General features: G+C 41.5%; 1 protein-coding gene across 1 annotated transcript in view; it reads right to left on the bottom strand.

The window, feature by feature from the left end:
• Window positions 1-18,071, bottom strand: part of grk3 (G protein-coupled receptor kinase 3) — a 72,046-nt gene that overhangs the window by 49,041 nt on the left and 4,934 nt on the right. Inside the window, exon 2 of the mRNA XM_013912401.1 lies at window positions 6,667-6,743. Coding sequence (XP_013767855.1) covers window positions 6,667-6,743 — 77 coding nt within the window. The remainder of the gene's footprint in view (window positions 1-6,666; window positions 6,744-18,071) is intronic.

Here is an 18,071-nt window from a genome sequence, read left to right on the forward strand (position 1 = left end):
GATATTTCATTTTCCTATCGTTGCCTAACATTATACCGGTATTACCGTGAATGGTATAATATGGCCCAGCCCTACTTCAGACCATGTAGAAAACCAAATATATGCCTTTAAAAACATATTCAAGATGAAGTAGTGAGCAGTATGCCTGCTATATTTAGAGAGGACATCATGGCCATTACATAAGGGTCCATCCTGCCTGACCCTGACTGTGTCTGGCCCAGGGACATCGCAGGGAGGAGTCACCAAAGCCGCGCTCTCCAGCTGATGCAAAGCCAGGTAGACCTTCTCAACACCCTTTTTTTTCAGCTTTTTGACACAGCCTTAAAAAAGCCACAGAGTCTTACCCCCTCAGGGCTCAGAAGTCATGGACTATGAAGACAGCAAATGACACTCACAGTAACCTTACACTAGTTTGATCCATGTAAAGCACAGACCTCAAGTCCTTTCACTTGTCAGTATTAAATTTTCTTGCAGAGAAAAGTCTGAACCACAAAACAAACTAGCTGATACGGTTTCTTCATCGTGAAGTAAAAGAATTCCAGCAACACTGAAGTGCTTTCTTCCCGACCTTGGTTGTCATGACAGTCAACAGGGCTTATTGAGCCCAAGGACAAGGGCTGTTGAGGGTGCTAAAATCCAACCGAATACTGCAATGTTACAATTGCTGATTAAAAATCCACTTCCTTTTCTGATGCCAAAAGCGTGGGAGGCAGCAGGACTGACATGTGACAAAACCCAAAATGAATCCAAAAAATACCTGGCACCCATGTGAGCTGAATCCCTGAACACACCTCAAACGAAAGTGAAATACACCAAACTGGTTGTGCCTGATAGCTCTGTGTCAGGATATCACAACAAATTTAAAGCCATTTCTCACTCTGGACGTGGAACAAGGCATCATTTTCCTAAGAATCAAGTGAGGACAAACTGGACTTTCGTCATAGAAGAACATTTCTGCTGTGCTCACAGTTTAGTGTGATCTAAAATCACGGCTGCAGAGATTTATCGGAAGCAGGCTGATAACTAAAGTATGTGCAAGTCTCTGTGGGAAGACCTTACTTTGACGGTATGCAAATGAAAAGTCCGTAAAGTGAAATCTGTGTTAAAACTAAGGACTCGTGCCGGTTACAGTCACTGTTTTTACAAGTGCATTCCTCAGAGAAGCAGTTAACACACATAAAAGGGAGAATTTTATCTGCTGCACTTTTTAGATAGTAACGCGGCAGCTCTGGGTTTTCTGTATATTATACGAGTTGCTGAAACTGCTACGCTGACACCTCCATAGCCACGTGATGCTCAGTTGGAGTCTGTGGACAGCTATCTTGTTACTGAAACATGCAAACTTACACATTTGCCATTCAAATGTGTACAGCACACAACATCAAGCTTCACGCCTTGCAACTATTTCCCTAAGCTGGCCTGGCTAATGCAGTGCTGTTTGAGAGGCAGTACTTCCACATGCGAGAGGACCGAGCGAGCTAAGCAGAAAGGAGAAATGAAGGACCAAAGAGATTCTTCTGCAACATCCTGTGAGAATGATTTGACGCACGTAGATAAAATTAAAACTTGACTCTGTTGTGTTTTCCCGTCACTGATAATGACCAAAGGCACTAAAATAAAAACTGAGATTTCAACGCCACCACAGATGACACCAGAAGGTATCTGCAGCGGCTTCACTCCGATGAGACTTTGCTGTGTTTTTAAAAAACATAATCCTGGTTCCAGTGATTGAAATGATACAGTGCAGGCCAGGCCGGTCACGTCAGGTAAAGCAGGCTGCATACGCCTGCAAGTGTTTCATCATAACAGTCCTCTCAAGAACTCAAGAGTTTCTGTTCACTGACACATACGCGCTCACTCTTTTCACTAATGCCTAGTGTGTTTTCTCATGCGTTTTGATTTTTTTGACATTACCACTGTCCCAGCCACCCCCCACCCCCCCTCGTGCAAACATTTCACTCACACTTGCAACTACAAATAGATGTGCGAGGACTATAAAACTTATTTAACAGCACGTCCGTGAATATCAAGTACTCAGTATTGTAGCTTATGATGGAGTCAGAGCACCTTTTCTGACAAACATGCCAGGATCTGAAGCGCCAGCATTATGACCAAGACAATGAAAACAGTGGAGAGGAAAAAATGATTTTTCACAGTCGACAGCAGCACTTACTGTGATCACAATCACAATAAGTGCTGACAGTAAGAAGTCCATGAGAGTCCTTAATTAAATCACCTGTTCAGCAAGCTTAGACGTGTAACTGTGGTCACTGCGTCTAACATACTAAAATACAATGAATTATACTCATCAAATAGGAAATTAGGCTTGTGATATTATATGATTTTATCTGACTGAAAAATTTTAAAGGGATTTTTATGTTAGTGTGAATTTTCATAGTTAGTTCAACTAAACAATCTCATTAGACCTATTTGGTAAACTGTGTGCTTTTGGCATTCATGCCAGTTCTGCCCACAGGTGCTGATGTTTAATGCAAGCTCCAAAAAGCACCCATCACAAAGATCTTCAGGCAGGTTGTTTGTTGTAGGTATAATAGTGAAATTCCACGTTTGCTTAATATGAGCACATGGATTTTATTTCTATAAACTAGATGTCTAACAGCACACATTAGGGATGCCACTTGAGTCCAGAGTGAGGATAAAGCAGGGTTTGTTTTACCACGTGATTGACATGTTGCTAGCCTCAGTGCATGCCATGTGTCAGCCAGACAGTGCATGCTCTTTGCTTATCGTGTCTGGTTTCAAAACACTAACCACATCCCTACACTCATCTTGAGCCTTAAAAACAGGACTCCACTAAGCACTGGGTCACCAGTGGTCGTGGTGGCTGCATCCACCAAGTGTGTAGACATGTTTCCCACTGTTTTTCCAGCAGTGTCCAACTTACTGAAGACAATTAACACACTGGCCAAAATAAGGATTATTAAATTACTGCAAGAGTGTTAAGTTTCACAAAGGTACCAATAAAGCATGCGCACACCCACACAATGTGCAAGAGCCTGAGTGATAGTATGAGGTGGCAAAGAGAAAATAAGAGAGACTGCAATAAGGACAGCAACAAATTTGACAGAGAAGAGACCTGAAGACAAGGAGAAGGAGGCAGAGAAAATTAACGCAGTCTATTCCCAAAGAGGGCACAGATCAGAGAAAAGTAAGTAAAGCTACTAGAAGCCTGGAGGGCAGCTGTGGTCCCCTGGTACGCCACAAATACTGGCACACAGCCCGTGTGCTCAGAATGGAAACACTCGGAGGAGCCAGCACAGCGACGCTGCTACCAACTGGAGGGCAGGAGGAAACAGGAAATGTGACACTCTACCTTGAGTCATTGCTCTAAACACAAACAAAGCTGCCTTACAATGAATAACTCCATACAGAGAAGTGACAGTAAGCATCTGCACAACTAGCACAGAAAAAGAGTAGTGCCACACTGAGGCTGAACACAATCCTGATTTAGACCCAAGTGCGAGAAGCCTTGTATTACAAATTGCTTCTGCAGCAAAGGAGGACTGAAAAATTTAAGCATTACTGCATCAGGAATATTATTAGGTGGTTTATTTTGAACAACACTGGGGCAAAAAGTGGTCAACAGTTATGAGATCGTATTTATTCTCCCATCACTTTTGAGTGTCAGGTTGTGAGGAAAAAAACGAAGCCTAAAACACAGAGTCAGGAAGAGGGATTTTACTGATTGATGCTACATAACATGGCTGAACACAAAAACATTCCGCATTAACCATCCAGTTATATCAAGTAATTTATCCCATTAATGTTAATAAGCGACAGCTTAATCTGCTACAGGCGATGATTTCTGTTTAAGAGTGTCTGACACAGATGAGCAGCCTTCTGCCAGATAAAATGCTTCCAGCTCTCTCAGAGTGTAGTTAAGCAAAGAGGGGCTTTGAGCTATGTGCTAACAAGTAGAGGATAATATTTACCAGCAAATTCATTTTTCATGACAGCATTTGCTTTGAGCTTTAAAAGCGAGGAAATGTTTGTATTAGAGATGGACCAATCCGATATTACGTAATCGGTCCGATACTGACGTACATTACTGGATCGGATATCGGAGAGAAATAAAAAATGTAATCCGATCCATTAAATATCCAAAAAGCACCTCACAGAACTTGCAACACAGCGTAACTCGGCTCATAACCGTAGCACGTCGGAGCAGTGTGCTCACGTGATAGAGCGGCTGTGTGTATTTGTAGCCTCAAACCAGCATTTCATCTCCGATTATCCCAGAGAGAAGTAAAGAAAGTGTGTAAGTTCATCTCTGAATGTTTGTAAAGCATTCCCACATTAAGCTGCTACTTCAATCGTGAAACTGATTAATGGTCAGCTGATCGGCTTTTCTGTCGAGTCCATCTCTCTTGTCTGTTTTTGGCCCACTTCGTGCCAGAAAGAGGAAACCAGCGGCTGAAAAACAGCAGCACGTTTAAGCTTGATAAGCTGTTGTTAGAATTTATTTACTTTCTAGAGCAGGATCCTTTTCTATGCAGCTGACGGCTGCTAACTGTGCAGGGGCGGATCTAGCAAAGTTCAGCCAGGGGGGCCGATAGGGCATGAACAGGGAAAAGGGGGCACAAAGACATAATTTTCTTTCTTATTCTCTTTCAAAATATCTTGCTTTTAATAAATAATTATCTGAATCTTACACCCAAAGTTTTAATCTTATGTAAAATGTATAGAAGTCCATGATTGTATATAGTAACTGTTAAGTCTAATATACCCTAGTAAGCTATAGTACTTTTTCCTTTGGGAAGGTACCATCTGTGCAGTCTGCAATTCTGTTGAAGAAAGATGTTGAATCTATTTAATTATTCTTGAAAAATAATTGATTTCTGTGCATTTTTTTTTCCACACTGCATCAAATTAAAGTTGATTACGTTGATTAAGCATCATGAGGTGGAGGGTGGGGGGTGGTTCCTTTTTTTTGCTGGGAGTTTGCAACCCTATTATTTAGGTTGCTTACTATTTCTGTTAAGTACTCTTTAAAATACCAGAATAGGAAGGATTGAGTAGGTTTAAGTTCATTAGATTGATCAGTGTCGCTGAACTATGAAATATTTTGGGTGCAGTGTATTTACACATACAGTTATAACAGAATAGCTTTAGTGTTGTTGTTTATTTAAACTTGAGTATGAACTTATAGAAAATGCAGCAATATATTAAAAAAAACAGTTTTATTGATTAAAAAACACTATATCGGATTCATATCAGTATCGGCAGATATCCACATTTATGATATCGGTATCAGTCATAAAGTGGTATCGTGCCATCTCTAGTTTGTATGCAAATATGCAATAGAAGGGGGGGAAAAGCGCTGACAGTGGTGCCTGCATTTCTTTTGGTCTGAAGTTGTGTTAGGTGGGGTTTTTCTGTTGTTCTTTATTTTTCTTAACATATTTGAAAAACAATGCTGTCAACACGCTTAGTGAAGTATTGTATGTGACAGTCATGCCTATGTTGAAGCTGCCTTTCCTGCCAAAAAAATATCAATTTTTGTCCTTAACAGCTCAGTGTTATTTGTTCCTTTATGGAGAAAGTCTCCTTAGATCATGTAAACAGTGCACAGGAACCCTTCACTGGCTTTTGGAGCAGTGACTTTAGATAGAATCTCGCTTGACCTGTAGTTTTCACCTGGAAAAGGGGCATTACAATGCAAACAGTCTGACAGACAGCACTCAGACAGATTTGGCTTGGTAGATAAACTGAGACAGTTGAGGCAACACCAACTAGCTTTGCTGTGAACACAAGGAGTGGTTACTGTAGTTCTGCAGTTACCAAAAGCCTTTCAGTAAGACAAATAGTGAAGCCTGTCACACATTTACTCACAGAGCTAGAGTTAAATCCAGTATCTCTTACTTCACTCAAATTAAATGCTGACAATAACAGTGGAGTGATTTATTCATTTTTGTTTATAATTAACGGCAAACACAACTAACCGTTCTATTTTACTGGGACATTACAAGTGGTGGAGTGACAAACCAATCAAACAGTGTTGGACCACGGTAGCAAAGCTTTAGAATAACTGAAAAACACCTTCAATAGGAAAAACGGCAGTGTGTATCTGTTAGTAAATCTGTGGGTGGAAGCTAAATGAAACCTCAAAGCAGAAAGTGTAAAGCATGCCTAAGTAACTGGTCACAGGGCCCATATGGGGTCAATGCTAATGCTTAAACACACTGTACCATAAGTAAAGTGTTAGCTACCATTAACAGCCTGTTCACACATCATGTCCCAACAAGTTCAATGAAACCAAAAGCAAAAGCAACTCCATTAGAAGCTTCAGCCACTGGAGACCAATGGCGTTTATGTTCTCATTTTGACTTCAAAAATGAATGAATGCATCATCATTACAACAAAAAAATAAAAAATAAATAAAACTTTACAACAATGCATCCTAAATGAATACACATCACAATATGTTCTGCTATACATTCATCCACTTCTCCAATAGTTTCTTTGTTGGTTTTCTGCACTGAGGGAGATTTTTGGAGTAATAATACTGTAATGTGAGATGTGAAAAAGCAGAACTTCCTGCTACAGGAGCCATCTCTTCCTCTGTAGAGAAATGCTGCTGAATCCTGGTAACCTACGGTATGCATTTCTTTTACGCTTTAGCAGAATGAAAAGGTTGAGACTTACCAATTTTCTGATTGAAAATTTTGTCAAATGTCAGTTCATCTCTCTCCTCCAGGTACTTCTGCATCACACTGCGAATGCTGTGAACACAAGGTGGTGGGGAGAGGAAGAAGCAGATTAATATGCAGCACAGTTAGCAGCTCACTAAGCTACATGCAACAGCAGCCCAGCCTCCAGTCAGAGATCCGTCCCAGGTTTGGAACTCTCCCGTCCCCACACAGCAGGAAAGGGACAAGGACACAAGGGAGGCTACAGCAGAACCTAGAGAGATACACGCTACCCTGGGAGCAGGTGTTAATGAAAATGAGAGCAGGGAGAAAGAATCAATTAGCGCCCCCTCCATAGGCCCATTAACACTTCACCAGCTCACTTCATACACAACAACAGCAGAGGAAGGCTTCACCTACAAACACCTCTGCATGCACACTGAGCATGTGCGAGGTGAACCCTTAACCGCAGTGGCCAAGATGATGATACAATAGCAGACTTGTGCATCATTTCTCAATGCATTACAGTGCATAACTCATTAATGGGACACACCACAATAGTTAGCTTTTCAACAATGTATCAGTGTAAAATACTGAGCACTCTCCTATTGAAATGGTATTTTCAGTCTATTTCTAAGCATGTGAATGATTCATATTCAAGAGTTAACTAAAACACATTAGAATATGTAAAAAAAAACCAAAAAAAAAAACCGCAGGCTTTACATTTTTTTCATGTGTAAAAAGGAAATGATGCGCTAAAACGATAAGTCGATTAACATCCGTCGTTTCTGTCTACAAATGAAAACAACAAATTAAACTTCCAGTGCACACACCCAGCATCAACCAAAGCACTGTCCACTGGCTACAAAGGCACTTCCATCAAACATTTGCATGAATTACAGCATACATGCCATAAGACAGCCACACACACACACACCCAAGCTACGACTACAACTAAACGACTTCATGCCCAACTGAAAAAAGGGGTGCTATGCAAGCTACAATTCAATTATATTTATATAGCACCAAATCACAACAACAGTCGCCTCAAGGCGCTTTATATTGTAAGGTAGACCTTACAATAATACATTCAGAGAAAAAAAACCAACAACCATATGACCCCCTATGAGCAAGCACTTCGGCGACAGTGGGAAATAAAATCTCCCTTTTAACGGGAAGAAACGTCCAGCAGAACCAGGCTCAGGGAGGGGCGGGGCCATCTGCTGCGACCAGAGAAAGAAAACAGGATGAAGGACATGCTGTGGAATAGAGCCAGAAATTAATAACGTGTGATTCAGCAGAGGTCTATTAACACATGTTGAGTGAGAAAGGTGACTGAAAAGGAAATACTCACTGCATACAGACTTCCCAGGTCTTATTCCCACACAACTTTATCTAGTTATGTGGTAGAGCAACTTAAAAAGGCAAAAACTACAGCAGGCTGAACCCTGAATAAACCAGCACAGTAGCAGTTTCTCCCCATGGAGGATTACTCTGAAAATACAAAAACAGAACCCATCTGGACCAGAGACTGGAAACACTAACAGGCCACAGCAAGTCAGACACCAACAACAAGACCAAGGTATACACAAATTTTGTTCAACGTTGCATCACACCCAATATGGTGGACAACTCTCAGGCAACGTGAGCATGACATTATGTGAGAAACATGCTGTAACGGCCAGAGCTGAGATGGTAAAATTAGCCAGCAGCCCAGTGCTCTGCATCTTGGGCTTGTTTGGGCTGATTTTCATGGGAAAGTGGGAATGAACATCAACTGCAGCCACAGCAACAGGAACAAGAACCTAGGAAGTAGACACTTCCTCTTTTAGAGGTTTGTGTGCCCCACTGAATCATTAGCAGCTGACTCTGGATTATTCGCGCTAAACTGCACCACATAAAAGCAGCTGGTAATATTTACTGTACAAGTCATGAATTATTGGACAGTAAACACATGTGTGTGGGGTGGAGTGGGGGGGAGGGGGGGAGGAGACTGCTACACTGTATCTAGTTAGTGAGGTTAGCATTGAGTTTGCTAATGAAACAGTGTATTAAAATCAAATGAAGAGCATGTTGGAAGAAACCAAGCACATAATCTGCCTTTGACTGCTCAAGATTTGAAAGATCACCAACTGCAGTGACACATACAACACTGAGCAAACACACGTTTGTGGCGGAAAGATAAACCCTCAGAAGCACAGTCTCACAACACTGTCATGATGGTGTCACAGATGCATAGACATCGATGTGAACAGCTTTCATTGTTTCATACCAGTGCAGCCTCCAATAACAGCAGCAGCATTAGCTCACGGGAGCAGATGACCGGAGCAGATCAGAAAACAAAGCCTCCCAGTGTAGAAATGCAGTGTGACTGACAGTGACTGTGGGCAAAAAGACAGAAATAAAGCAGTATTATTTACAGGCATCCCCATGACACTGACAATCTGTGAGTGGCATGGTGTCAGAAGGGTATGAATGTAGCATTAACGCTTGTAGGCACTACCTTCACTTATTGTGCGTCTTTATCTGCTTTGTCCACAGTCTCAACAGTCCTCACACATTTCTGAGGAGGACCGTGGCTGCAAGAGGTGGTGTTCAAAAGTCTAGCATTGCACTGGGCAGGTATCGGAATAATAATACATCCTATTTCTCCATCTTTAAGCATGATAACCAGCCGGTGGGACCAGTACATCCAGGTACTGAGGATCAACCAATGAGCCACAAAGCAGAGATACTAAAAACCCGGGACACTTTTAGGTTTTTAGATGACCTATAACAATGATGGATGCAGCTGACAGAAGACAACTGATATCAGCTTAAACACACATCTCCTCCAGTCTTGTGTCAGTGTGTCGCCACGACCTCACCTCACACAACTTTTTTGGAATTAGAGGTGAGATAAACAAGTGTGTCTACATTACACTCCAATTTCTTTTTTTCCAAGTCAGTACAGCAGACAGAAATATCACCTCCTGATTTCTCACTGATGATGATTGATCGATCACCCGTACGCATCGAGATGCATCCGTGTTGCAAGTGTCGGGCGTGTTTACAGGTTGAATATGCCCCTGCTGTGAGGAAGCTTTCATTTCTTATGAATCTCAGAACTTAAAACCTCAAAGAGGAAATTAGACAAACATCACCTTAACTGGCAAGCTGTCACCACTCACCCTGACCATCATCAATCTCAGCACCCACTAGCACAACCATTACAACACAATTCAACAAAATCTTCTGCTGCCTCCTCTGCGACCTTCATCAAAGCCACTCAACGGTGATTTCTGCAGCGACAAAGTAGCGCCCTGGAGGCAGAGACCCTCCCAATGTTAGGTGACCTGATTCTTTACCTCGCTACACCCCCTGACTGCATTTCACTGCAGAAAAAACAGGTTTGGTACACACTTGCTATTACATTGAAGCTCAGCCTGTACTAAGCAGAAGTGATGCTAGTCGCAGTAACAAGCTGCAGGTGGGTAAAGGGGTTACAAAACCAACATGTGTGAGGTCTGACTTTCAGCTCTGCATTAAAAAGGTCACACACAGGAAAGGATTCTGAAATAGGTTAAGTCGGATCATGTCTCTGCATTTGCTTTGGCCCCGTTTGGCGGTGGGTCAGTGCCAGTGTAAGAGGCACAAACGGCCGGCTTTCATTAGCTGTTAATCTGCACTCTGACGCTATAACAACACTGTGCTGGTGACCATTCCAGGCTCCAGGAAGTATGCACATGTGTAAATATTTAACATATTAACAGCTTGTCACTAGCATTTCTGTAGCCGGCTGTGTGGGCATGTAATTGAACTGTGCTGATAACATACTGCACAGTGCCAAGGTTCTGACCCAACTCAAACCTGCTTCAGACATTTTCAGCCCATGTCTATAGTTCTCACGCTGTGGGAGAGCAACAACTAACATTTTATTTGCTCTGTCAATATTTCTCAAGAAAGCTTAGTTTATACCTGACAATACAAATAGGACCTGAGTAGGTGGAAGGAACACTTGTTTCAGCTCATTTGAGCCTGCAGACATGTAATTACTGTCTTTAACAGGAAAACTCACTTTGCCAAAACTTGTTTTTCTGGCTGCTGCTCAGCCTCAAGTGGATTCAGAGGGGGCAAAGACAGCCACTTATAAGAAAACCTGAGCAATTTTCAGATCTGCAATCATTCTCGATTAATTCACTCTGGAAAAAGTGGTTTTACTTTATAACTGGATAGAAATGGTCCATTAAATGCTGTATTAAATAGCAATATCTCAGTGCTGTCTGAAAAGCAAAAATATTAACAATGGCACTTTCAGGATTAAGAGCTTATGGGATTCTTGCACAATTTACTGTTTGGCTCAACAACAGATTTGAATGACATCTCAATGCAGAGTACAAACTGCAAAATTAAAAAACTGATCTGCAACGACTGGGTAGCACAGTTGAAATGATGCATCTATCAGTGGGGGGAAAAAAAATCACTGGCTGCAGGAGCCTGGCAGAGGGGACGTAAGTCATCATGACTATAGCAGGGCGATGTGACCAAAAATATTTATCACGATATACATTTGAAAAATTTGCCATAACTGACGATATAATTGACACTAGACAAAATACTTTACAACTCAACAACTTTATTAGTGCAAACCCCCCCAAAAAAAACCAAAAAACACCAATGTCTTTTCACTTAAACAAGCAGCTGTTTTTTTATGTGCATTAAAGTTGTATAGAAATGTAACAGTGCAAATGCAAATTCCTTGCTGACAGTTTAACCAAAAGGCATTTACAGTGGAAATTGGCCGACATATCCTCAGCATAACCATGTATAATATCCACAAAACTTAAAAAGAGGTTATACACACACACAATATGGTAATATTATGTTGAAGCACAGTACATATCACTCCGCGAGGCTCCTGCCTACGATAGCCGTAATGCTCCGACAATCCATCAAGCAGTGCAGGTGCGTAGCTTAGCAAAGTCGTGCTAAAACATTTGACAGATTTTTAGCGCCGTGTACCACATAAAATCATTTCAAGGTCAGTAAACACAACCAGAATTCATACATAAGGCACACAGGATTATAAGGGGTACTGTCCATTATCAGAAAAATCAAAGGATTGATTTTAAGTGTGCCGTATTTTCCAAAAAACACGGTAATAACGACGGCCCACTAGCATGCTCTACCAAAAATAGTGCTTTGTTGTGTATCTGACGGACGAAAGCTAAACCAGTTCCACACTGAAGTTGCAGAATTTTTACAAACCAATTCTGGTTCATCTGTTTCATTTAACGATCCGCTTTCGCCCTTCTCATTCTCCGTCGCCGCCATGCTTTTTCCGCCATGTGCATATGAAAACAAAGGCACTGCGCATGCGCGTTTTACCCGTATTCTATCGTGATATTTCATTTTCTTATCGTTGCCCAACATTGTACCAGTATTACTGTGAACGGTATGAAATGACCCAGCCCTAATCATGACTCAAGCGTGACAAAGACATCAAAGACATGCTCCCTATTTTTGAAACAGCAGCAGGTGGAGAACTGGTCCATGTGGCAAAGCATGCTCAACTGGGCTGCAGAGAACAACACAGACTACTGACCATAGAGGCAGTCTCACTAGAGACCAACAATGACACACAGGATGGATTTTATTCATATGAAAACTGTTAAAGATTCCACTTATAGGTCTGATTCCTTATTGACTCAGCAGGAATCCTCCAAATGTCAGCATTAGCACAGATGTTTTGGGGTTTGGGTTGGGTCCACAAACAGTATGTATGCAACTCGTCTAAGTCCGACCTGCCTGCATGACACTAACATTAGGCTAACCAAATATTTCTTCTCAGTAACAACCACAATGCTCAGCTGGGAAACAGTGGGGCTCATGCAGTGTTATCAAATATGAGCTTTTCATTTAGACTCATACTGTGTTAGCAAGGATGCTTCGGCATATTGACGTCTTTTTATACTGAAAAGGAAAACAGTGACATGTACTAACACTGCTGTCCAGTGTAAAACTGAGCCCGTCTTTGCTCCGCTCCCTGCCGCATGTTCCCAGCAGCACAGACCATGGGAAAAACAACATAAATAAGATCAGAGGGACGGGATTCTGAATGACGTGCTGGTCTATCGTTTGACTATACAACAATGACCAGCATGCACCACTGCAAAAATATAAAAATGTTAAATAAGTGTGTTTTTCTCTTCATATTTAATATTTCACGTCTGCACACATGCACAGACACCACCCTGAACTCTGCGTCTCATAGAGAAAAGGCAGTTGTTTTTTGTACTTTAGCTGGAGACAGGAATTGGAAGATGTGATTGGCTGAGGGCCGTTACTGGTGAGGCCAGCTCTGGCTAAGACTCGGTCAGCATTAACTTGATCTCTGTAACATAACAGCAGGTCATCCTGTCGCCATCCCCCACACTTTTCTTCTCAGCTGCCGCCAGTGTTGCCGTCAAAGTCTCGCCTCACTGCCAGAGGACTCAGCGTGGCCCGCTGAGAATGTGGCAGCACCATGCTATCTCCAAAGTGCCACATTTAAGTGCAACCTTCCGGCCTCTGCAAGTATGCTGCAGGAAGCTTCACACATGCACGACTGTTACAGCTGTGCATGCATTACTGGTTGCCCATTCCCACGCATGCACGCACTTTTAATCAAGTTCTGCTTTTTTTTTTTTTTTTTAAAAACAGAAAAGCCTGTCTCTTTTACTTGCCCTTCACATTTGTCATGATTCATTCCATTCAACATTCCTCTGAAAACATTCAACATACGCACAATCACACTCCAACACATAGACAATACCTGGGCTTCTGTGTATAAAACATTTTGACTCACGCAGAAAGGAACATCCCCAGCACTGTAGTACAACTGAGGAGAATATTAGTTGGGTTGTTCGTGAACAAGACGCTCTCACGACTCGTTGAGTAACGCCACTGACGTCTGACGACGTCACATTTTAGTACCCGTTCGGATCGCTTGGAACCCCGGTCAAGCAGGTACTATTTTAATACCTAGTACCAGGTACTAGGACCTAATGGAAAAGCCTAAAAACCGTGGCGAACCATGGCGATTCAATCCAAGATGGTACTAATGGAAATGGGGCTTCTGAGTCACTGAAGCAGACCCCTTCACGGTGTGTGCTGTTGGTGCCTGTTTGAGTGTTTCTAAGGGCTCATCTGAGATAAGTCATGCTTGCTGTTTGGTACAGACCATCCAACAAGTTGTGCTACAGTATTGCCAGGTCACATTTCTCCATTTTATTAGTTTTGCACTTGCATTAATTAGAAGATGTGTGTCTATAAATCTCCTACTCAGTTTCTGCATGCAGCTGCGAACATGATCCTAATGAGCTCACTTCTGGCTCCAAAGAACCATAATGGCTGCAGCTGAAAGAAGCTTCAGAAAGTGTGTGATGCCACAAACACTCTGTCCAGCTCTTATGCTCTCTATAGTGCACGTGTACACACAAACAAGTACTGGCTGTATGTAATGGTGCAGACAGGAAATTAAAAACTAGGAACTAAACAAAAGATAAATGTATAAATGAAGGAACAAACTAGTTTTAAAAGGCATATTAGATTAGCAATCTACATTTGATCACTATCCTCTAGCTTGTTGTTCAGTGACACAACCCAAGCCTGCAGTCACAGACTCTACCAGGTATGTGGTAGATAGGAGGAAGGGCTGGAAACACTATGACCTACAGGCACATCCAACGGTCTCACCACTTTTTGAGGAAATGCAGTAATCGAGGATGCACATGAAGCATGTGGGTGAGACACAGATACAGCCCTGTTAGTAAAGTCCAAGTTTATATCACTGAATTTTGTCAAGATAGCATTCTGTGTGAGGCTACATAATAGTCTGATCCTTTATTATTTCCAACTCCCATTAACTTTGTCAAATGGGAGATATAAATGAGTGTATTCAAGCTGACTTCATGAGCACTTCAGGAAATAAGCATTGCCTCTGCAGGTCCACTTAAATACAAACCAGAGCTCTTCATCACAAACTTGTTTGTGTTTACAGTTATAATTCATGCAGTTGTATTGGACAGCTTATTCTCTTAATGTCCTCACTGACATGTTGGAGGCACATTTTCAGCCTGGCTTCACTGACTGGTTTACTCATCAGCTGTGTTACACTGCTTTCACAGGTCCATTAGCTGAACCTTTTATCTCTGCGGCTCCTTTATGTTAATGTGTAATGTAATAAATAATAAAGCTCATATCTAGCACAGAATCATTTGATAAACCACTCTCACAAAAACATTACACTAATGATCGATTGTGTGGTTTGTTTCCTCATACAGAAACGCCTCCGCTTGTTACAGGATTCAACCTGGTGTGGTCTTTACATGGAGCGGAGCTGCCAATCCTTGGATTAACTTGCAGCCTCCATGTTTCCCTGAAGACTAAATGTCTAATGAGTGAACTCAATTAGCCCGGCATACAGTTTCACTGGTAAGTCTACACTGAGTGCTAAAGCTTTGCTCTGTTTGTGGAGACGAGCACAAAGGTCATCCACTCTAACAGAGTGCTCCTGTGCAACCGCAGAGCAGTTCAGTTCTGATCAATAACATACCAGCACCTGGGTTTGCCATTTCATTTTTCTAAGAACCTCTACAGCTCCTCCTAATACAGATTTGCAGATTTGAAAAAAGCAGCTAATGGTCATCCAATCAAGTAAGGGTCTGCAATTTAGAAACAGCACCACGGCTCTCCAGCTGCTGGAAAATCAGCATGTTTATGGAACCCAGTGTTCAAGTGATTTTAATCCCAGCAAAAATGGTTGCTGACGATTTGATTTTATTATGTGTATACAACGCACCACACTGTTTTAGTAATATACTCAGCTCAGTGCTTGGTCTCGCACACACAAATATCAATTTGGAACTCATCAGCGCATGATAGCTGTTGCATCATCTGTCATCAGTGGGGTGGATGCTGGGGGCTGTCAGTTTAAAGATTCCTTTTCACTCCCAGGTGAGATTGAAGATATAGGCTTAATTATGGCCAAATATTATTTTCTGCCACAAGGTGATCAGGACAACTGCAGACTAATTTACAACAGTGAATACATTTGAAAATAATAATATAGGTACGTCCCAATGCAGGTCTATATATGATCATTTCATAGTCCCTGTGGATGCAATGTTATGTTCTCCATTTGCATTTCTTTAATGTGTCAATGTACGCCACCCATATGTAACTCAACATCACCAAAATTTATATGTGACAGCATTTTGTTCGACTCATGCCTAAATACAGAATGAAGAATCGGAAAAAGCGTCACATCTCTACGAGGTAAATGAAGTAAAATCTCAGTAAAAATCTGACCACTCAAAACCTTATGTGCTACAAAAATACACAAATATGGAAAATGTATTCTTTGGTGAGATCCAAATACATAGAAATTAAATCCAGAAAAAAAATGCAGAGCGAGAACTGTGAGCTGTTCCAGGCTAAGTGAGGGGAGAGGAGACATCACACTTCGTTCACCTGTGAGACACAGGACTCGGTTGAGAAGCCACCAAACCAAGGACTGATGCTAAATGGCCACTGAGCCAGCCAAACAGAAAACACAGAGGTCCAAGGGAAGCTGCAACACAGCAGCTAATATTTATCTTAAAACAAGAATTGCCATGTGGTAGCAAACTTAGCGCCATGTGTGGCAGTTATTTGGGCATTTATTTAGAAATTCCATATGAATGAATGAATGAATGAATGGGGGGTGTCATTCATAACAAAGACTGTACTCCACAATTACCAGTCATGTCTGAGATTACAACTGCAGTACTGTGCTGTAAATATGCTTGAAACACAGGTTATACTTTTGTGCACGCCAATAATTGCACACCATACAGAAACATGGAAAAGCTTCAGAATGAAAAATCAACACAAAAAGTAACTGTTTCAAGACAAACTCAAAAATCCAGTTAACTGACCAGACCTACACTACATGCTGCACACATGATCACTAAGTCCTGTGTTTGCTTTGTGTTTCCACTCCCAACAAACTGCAGCAGCTTTCACATTACCACACCAGGAGAACCAAACCAAACAGGCAAACGCACCAGTTGTTTGGACAATACCACAAAGGTTAATCACAAAAAAACACTTTAACCAACGCACAAACCAATGTTTGAATGAATCACCGCAAATACACAGCTGGCTAAGACCTTTTCTGAGTCTGACTGCTGAGCGGCTCTTTTGGAGGAGGAAAGCTGCCATGTCTGCCATGAACTGACTCAGTGCTGTGTTTCTCTCTGATCCACGTACTGAGGACTGGGTATTCTCTCCAGCTGATGTATGGATGTCCAAATATACCTGTGGCCTGGCTAGGTAAAGTCTTTGTATTGGAGACGCACTTACTGTTGTAGTGGTACATGTTAGTGTTCTTGTATCATCACTGACAGCTGCCACACAGCAGTCCACAAGCAATTAGCCAATCTGCTGCTATAAAATATAAGTGTGATATTATCTAAAAGCCCTAAACAGATTTAGTCCTCTGCAAGGTATTGTCTCAATTATTAAACAATGTTCAAAGCAAAGGCTGAAACACACATTAAAATAAAGCAAAAGCCTATGTTTTAAAATCTGTGACAGCCACAAAAAAGGGCCAAAAGTTTAGTAACTGGCGCACGTGTATGTGCTACTGCAAGACTGCAGTTTGCTCTCTTTGGCTCTGTTGTGTATATTTGTTCATGTTCTCTGAAAGTGCTTCAGATTTAGCTCTCTGGACCAGAATACAGTTACTATCAGCTTGAACTTTAAGCACCATGAGAGAACTGTTATTTTGATTTGGTGTTTTCTAAAATAAATTGGGACACAAATTATTTCGCAACTGAACTATTTTGTTCTGGGGGAAAAATAAAATTAGACAAATTTTGCAGCCAAATGATGCCGGTTCTGATCTTTGGGTTTACATTGTTTTTAATTCTCCTTCACTGCCAATGAAACAAAGAGCTTTTCACAGTTACTGGTTTCCACAAACACCGTCTCTGAATCGCCCTCTACTCAATCGTGTACATTTAGAGAAGATAGAATGAGCATAAATAACACCCAGATAACTTTTTTCATCTGCCCTTTTTAGCCACACCATCACGTACACAGAGTTAGTGCAGGGTTGGGTGCTTAAGGGCCATGAATCTCCAAGTCATAATTATTGTGTTATTCTGTGACTGAATGCTCAATGTAATGGAATAACGGTTAAGACGAGCTTCAGGTTCTGCGAGTTACTTTTAATACCACACTGGAATGAACTGAAAACAACAGCACATCAACTTTCTTACAACCTTTTACAACAGTGATGCTTCAGAAACAACATGAAGCTCCTGATTCACTGATTTAGGTTTGTTACAAATAATGAAAGTGCTTTAATTTGAGCCCATTTCAGAAGCACTGACAAGCTGACTGTTAGAGGAAATC

The sequence above is a fragment of the Pundamilia nyererei genome, unplaced genomic scaffold (assembly GCF_000239375.1).
Source record: "Pundamilia nyererei isolate P.nyererei 1_Seehausen unplaced genomic scaffold, PunNye1.0 scaffold00089, whole genome shotgun sequence".
Lineage (NCBI taxonomy): Eukaryota > Metazoa > Chordata > Actinopteri > Cichliformes > Cichlidae > Pundamilia > Pundamilia nyererei.